We start from the raw sequence: 7070 nt of genomic DNA on the forward strand, positions 1-7070 counted from the left end.
TTTGGGGGCAGTAAAAGTGCTTAGATTTTCTTCAACAGCATCTTTTTTGGCAAAACTAGTTTTCCAAAAAATCGATTTTGGTTTTTAATGTAATTTTCACTGAATACTTGAGTTGCTATTTTCTGGACACCATACAATTTTCAAAATATTTTGACTTGTGTTGAACTATTTATAGACACATGCAATTTTCGATTATTATTTGTTTTTTTAAACTGATGTCAATAAAACATTTTTTGCTTGAAAATGTAATACAAGGTGTTCCTCGTAAGTTTTTGTTAGTGGAAATTAAAAAAAAAGATTGAGCATAAATCCACAATAGTTTTTTATGAACTTTTGAACATAGAATTTTGACAAAATTCATAAAAATCACGAAAATTAGCATTTATTTTTTAGTTAAAAATTCATAAAAAAATTTCTTTTTATATCTAAATTTTAAAAATTTCATACAAGATTTCTTATAAGTTTGTCTAACTTTATCAAAAAAAAAAAAAAATAATAATAAATTTCTACCGGAAAGTCAAATTAAATTTTCATGAGTGTTTGAAGTTGAAATTCTTACTACATTAGACATTCAGTCTATCTCTAGCTCGTATACATACACAAAGTATTTTAATATTTAATATATTACTATCCTTATTCCTTACCTACATTCTATATTAAATGTAGTTTATGATCAAGTATAAGACACCATGGTGCATTAGGAACATATTCATACCATTGAACCAACAAATACTCATTTATTCTAATATGCCATACAAACAGTAGTTTAATTTTGAGCCTTCGTCAAATTTGCAGCATTCGGTGCATCTAAGTTGCATGCCAAAAAATAAATATAAATTGGAATGTCTAAATTGCATACCGCCTCTTAGAACTTAGACGGATATGTTTGAATAAAATAACTAAATAACTTACTTTTCCACTGAAGGAACAGACTTATTACATTACCATAAAATATTTAAACATTGTAGAATGTGACGCTGTAAATAATAAATATTAAATGACGCTATTGTAGTTTAGGGTAATCAAGTGAATGTATCTTACAATTTTACATATGGTATTTCAAATAAATAATAATAGGTACTTTTAAATTAATTGGGTTTTTTTTCTGAAATTTCGGGCATAGAATATTACAATAATAATAATTAAAAATATTTTACAGTACAACATTAATAAATAATAAAATAATAAAGACGGCAATTCATAATAATAAAATATGTCTATACGGCAAGTATATAATAATAATATTAATACCGGAAACATCTTTTTTGTATAGTAATAGCATTTTGTAAAGCGGTTAATTTTTAAATGGGGAATAGTTTAAAATTATTCAGGCCTAAACTAAAAAGAAAAATGACGTTACAATATTATAATAATAATAAATTAGAAATCTGGAAAAGTATTGTTTTATTTTAAATCTTAAATAAGGAAAGTATAAAAAAGAGTTTTAGTTGTGCACATAAGTGCATGTTATCAGAAATAAACATGTGGTTCAAAGCTTGCAATTCGGACAGACTCAGGCATGTCGATAGGGGGGAGGAAAGGTAGGATTCCTCCCGGGCCCTAACGTTTTAAGGGGCCCGAAAAACAGGGAAAGTAATTAATTATTTAATTCGAAAAAATTTTTTTTTGCTTATCTACAAACTTTAGCTGGTGACATGTTAACCAAATGATAAAATAATATAAAATATGTGTATATATATTTAGTTTTCACTAAAAAGTAATTGGTATAAAATTATTAATTGTTATCGTGTCATTCGCGTCAATACTCTATATATGCTGTATTTACGGTTTTACCCAGCAAACTGACAACTGTACACGAACTAACCTAACGAAGTTACAACAATATTATTGAGACATTGCGATTTACGATAACATTATAACAACCAATATTAAGTATCGGATAGATAAGTGTATAATACACTGTATATCATATTATTATATCACAGACATCATATGGTTGTTGGTGCGTTTATGCTGTTTTTGATAAATTGATATACAAACTAAACAATATATTATTAATTAGTTACATTGTTACATAGTATTTATGACCAGGTCTAGGATTCGTATGCAATTAAAAATTGAAAAATATGCATTTTATTTACCAAAATAGGTAGGTACGGTGATTTTTTCCCCGTTATTATTTTTTTGTACAGAAATTCTTGTTCAACAATTTCAACTAGCTACTTTTTTAATTCGATAAGTTTGTTGACATATCGAAGTTATTCAATTTTTGCACTAATTTAAAATAGGTACAGCTGAACATAATTTTTTCCGCATAATTGTTTCAATTTTCGTTACGTTCTTTTTTTGTTTTTTTGAAATAACTCTTAGAAAAATATTTTTAATATTTTAAATTTTTTATTCATTACTTGAAATTACCTTTTATTTTAATATTTTACTATAGAAATGTCTTAGTGTCTTACTCATATAAATCTGGCTGTCAAAAGCGTAAAGAGCGTGTAGAACGGGAAGAAAAATTATTAAAATCTCAAAAAGGACAATCAACTCTAACTGCTTTCAAATTTTGTAAAATTATTTAAAAAGCAATTTAATTAAAAACCCTGGTAATATTGTTTACAAATTTGTGCTTTTACTTTGTTATTTAAAATAAAAAAGGTAAAAATAATATAGGTAATATTGTTTACAAATTTTACTGTGTTATTTAAAATAGAAAAGGTATAAATATTTGAAATTTATTTGGTCTTGGTAGGGTGTTCGTAGTTCCTGGAACCACCACTAATAGGGGCCCTTAAACATTTTCCTCTCTGGCCTGAACTTTTCTCTCTACGGCCCTGGACAGACCTCTCTAAGAGAGCATGCAATTGGGATGTAGCCGCAGCTATCCCCTTGTGTAAGTTACAACTGGTGCAATTTTACCCACTATGGGTATTGTACAAGATAAGCATTGCTGTTAACATCTTTAAAACATAGGCAGTGTTTGGGAAGAACGTCTTGCACGAACGCACCTCTACGTTCATATTAAGTCGTTCTTGAACATGGCTGACGTTTATATTTTAATGATTTTGAACGATTTTTAAGATGCTCAATTTTATTTATTTGCCAGGTATTCACTTTATTAGTGTGTACGCCATACCACCCGATACTTGAGATTATATGCCGTAGCTGATGACAGGAGAGAGGAGAGGAGGGTGATCTGTCGTGTTGATAACAATGAAAACCTACTGACAAAATAATTTGTTAGCGTGTGCGTATGTTGTAAACTTGTAACATGTTTTGCAAGGCATCACGATCGGGTACTGGAGGGTGCAAACGACAGGTTCGAAAGTATTACGATAAGTGGTCTTTGAGATTAGCGTGAACGAACACCGTGAGATGAGATTTAAACATAAATATATATTATATTTTATAGTGTGTTTCAGCTAAAATAATGAAGATTTATAAACAGTAATGTCTAGATTTTAGAGTGTCTAGACAATATTGGCAGAAAGGTACTTTTATTACCTAGATATATCAATTAGGGCCACATATAACTATAGATTAGGCCTATAAATATATTTATTTAACAAAAAAAAAAAAAATTTTTAATTATAAAAATGTTTCAAATGTACCTATTACTCCTATTATACTATGATACTAAATTATTATTACGGCTATTAATTTTTGGCATTGTAATATGTTTATTTATGTTTACAATACACATTATTTCGTTTTAGTACAATAAATACATATCTACAACAAAATAAGTATGTATTTATACAAATATCAATGAGTACTATACAGAGGCACCTAATGGAGTGTAAAGATATCTTACAAATAAGCACCAATATTGTACAGCATGTATTCTATTACAGCATTGAAAAATTAATTTTTATATAAGGTATAATATTTTTTTTTTGCAATTGTTTTTAATTGTTTTTTTTTTTTTTGATTTTTTGGGGTCTCTGAGTATAATCTTCGTGGAGACCTATCTGTAAAATCCCGATTTCCCTATGATATTATCAACCCACGCTAGTCAATATTAAAAATTAGACGAGAAAAAAATATAAAACATATTTACTAGGTACGATTCGTCATACAAAGAACAATACACATAACGTTTATAATGGAAAACTCTAGGGTGTAATATACTAGTATAGAATTTAATATTGTATATTTATTTTGTAATCGGTTACAAATTGATGCGGCAATGTAGAATTTGAAGTTAGCAAGTAAAAATTTAGATATTTAAAAAAGTTCTGCGATATAATAAAATTACTGTTCTACACTTCTATCCATTTGTACTCTTCAGATAGTAATTAAGAAAACCTAGGAGGGCTTACCAACTTACACAGAAAGCGTTATGATTAATAAGTAATACAAGAGAAGCTTAATAAAACAATAAGATACTTAACAAAACTTTATTATAATTGTAAAGGGTAAATGCATGAGTTTCCTATCTTCCCTATATAATGTTAATGGGGAAAAGGTACCGATAGTGAAAATATCTATAAAATATTTAATTTCTTGCAATAATATGGATTACCAAAATCTAAAAACTGAAACGAAACGCTAAATATAAATGGCAGTGGGTATGCGTGAAAGATTGTTATAAACATACTTCACATATTACCGGGTGGGATACATGTCTTCGAATATCATATTTTTGAGGGTCACATTTTCGACAATTATTTATTTAAACTAAATACTAATATTTTAAAAATTAATAAAAATGGTATAAAAGAAAAATTATAAAAGTATATGCAGTATATAGCAAAAATATTTGGGAAAGATTTAAATGTTCCATCAGCTAGCCCACATTTAGATTCCTGAAGATATTTAAAATTTCTTTTGTTGTAAACAATAAAACAGATTCTGTTTTTTTCACTAAAAAATATTCTCCAGATAATGTTGTCCATAATGACTGTGAAGAATCTATTGATTGAATTGTTTTAGGTTCATTTTGATTTAGGTTAATACGACGTTGCCGTTTGACAATCTGTTTTGCTGATTCTTTATAGTAATATGCGATGAAATAGTTTTTGTAGTATATGAAATAGCTAGCTGCATGGAATATTTGAATTGGTTTTTCAACATTTGATGTGTAATACTTGCTGTTTAATATTTCCTTTAATTATTTTTGCTTCGACAGCAATTGGGTCCACTACGCGAGTGTCGATTTTCTGAAAATATAGAAAACTCGTCGATTTTGTACTCTTCGTTCGATGTTTCAACACTACACATTTTTGCTCCACATTTAATTGAATACGTCTAGTAAAAAACCTTTTGGTCATCGCGTTTTATTTTATAATTTTTATTTAACATACATACAAAATTATAATTATTTATACTCAATAATTTTCCTCCGTGTATACCTTTTATAACTTCTATAAGAATTGAACCCATTTTATTAAAATTAAAAGACAAATTAGATAAAACGTAGCAAATTCGTAACAAGCTAAAGTTTAGTTCATACTACAATCACGATTTGTTGTATAATAGACCACACCACTGTATATAGAATAATCATTATACTAATAAGCTATAATCTATATCAATATCATGCTATCTACTATGCAATGTATATTATATTCATAGACTTAAAGAAATAGACGGAACATTAGGTATGATAACGCGTGCAAGTGGGTGGAGCTTGTTCCGAGGATCGGGCGTTGAAAAACCGCGGGAATAATTTTCAATATTTAAATATATCTATAATAAAAATAATCTATAATATCTATTACTTATAGAAACTATGAACAATTGTAATAATATTATTCATTGAAGTAGGTTATGTTATTACCTAATGGCTAATATTATCTATTATCTAATAGATCGAAAATAAAAGATTATTTTTATTAAACTATTTATTGTCCTATTATAATACATTATTTAAATTTATAAATATTTATTAATTGTTTAAACTTATGTTTTTTCATTTATTATAAATATTATTTATAAATTTGAATAATAAGTTCAGTTATGAAGACATGCATTGTGTGCGAATGTAATGATCAAAAGGCAACATTTCATAAGTATATTTATTTGATGAATTATATATCAATAACTAATAAGTCCAGACTTGGCTACCTTTTTTGAAAGTATTCAATACGGTATTTTTTACAAGTATTCTAAGTACAGTATTCGGAATACTTTTTTTCTTATATAGGTATACTCTTATGCATTAGGTACTAATTTTATTAATTTGAATATAATTTATGACTAATAGATTCAAGATTGCCATATAGGTGTGTAGGTACTATTGTGATTATAGTAATCTTCTTTTATAAACACAGAATTGAAAAAATAATATTTTTGGTATTGAAATCTAAATCTACTGAAAAAAAGTATTCAAAAAATATTTGAAATACTTTATGTGAAATATTCTAGATACTTAGGGTTAGGAATATTATTATAAAGTATTCGAATACATACCTATTCTGAATACTTTTTTTTAAGTATTCAGAATATTTATTTGAAATACTTTTAAAAAGTATTTTACCCAAGTCTGTCAATAACTTGGTAGTTGTTGGGTGGCAGTTATTATTAATTGTTCTTTGTGCATTTTATTAAATTAGATTCCCTAGTAATCCATATATGAGGCAAAAATGGTTAAATCAATGCAACATTAAAGGAACACTACCTAATTATTCATACATATGTTCATCACATTTTAAAAAAGAGGATTATGTTAGTACTAGACTTAAGAAGGATGCACTCCCAAAACTTGTCGAGTAAGTTTAAGAAAATGTGTATATTTTATGTCAATGTAATATAAATATAATTGTTAAACATTTTTGAAATTTAGAGACCAAATTGAAATACAATATGTTCCCTCACATAGCAAAAATAAAATATTAAGTTGTTCAGAATCAAGTACACCACAATATGTTGAAAATAGGTATTATTTGGACCTTGATAGAATATTTATAAATTTTCAAAAAGTGTAGTACCTATATAATGTTATTATTTATTATTATATTATTTTTAACAGTCCAAAAATATCTACTAGTACTTCTTTAAGTTCTTTATCCAGTGTGAATGACCACGGTGAAAAGTAAGTTTAAAAAAATGTGTTTAATGTATTTTACGTAAATGTAATATGATTATTATACCTTTTGGGAATGTAGAGA

General features: G+C 26.9%; 1 protein-coding gene across 1 annotated transcript; it reads left to right on the plus strand.

Moving 5' to 3' along the window:
• Positions 1-5848: 5848 nt before the first annotated feature.
• LOC111034618 lies at positions 5849-7064 on the plus strand. The gene is made up of 4 exons (XM_022315908.1): positions 5849-5972; positions 6516-6671; positions 6746-6838; positions 6932-7064. Exons 1-4 carry the CDS (start codon positions 5920-5922, stop codon positions 6996-6998), a joined length of 369 nt encoding a protein of 122 aa, XP_022171600.1. The 5' UTR covers positions 5849-5919; the 3' UTR covers positions 6999-7064.
• The last annotated feature ends 6 nt before the right edge of the window (positions 7065-7070 follow it).

The sequence above is a fragment of the Myzus persicae genome, unplaced genomic scaffold (assembly GCF_001856785.1).
Source record: "Myzus persicae strain clone G006 unplaced genomic scaffold, MPER_G0061.0, whole genome shotgun sequence".
NCBI lineage: Eukaryota > Metazoa > Arthropoda > Insecta > Hemiptera > Aphididae > Myzus > Myzus persicae.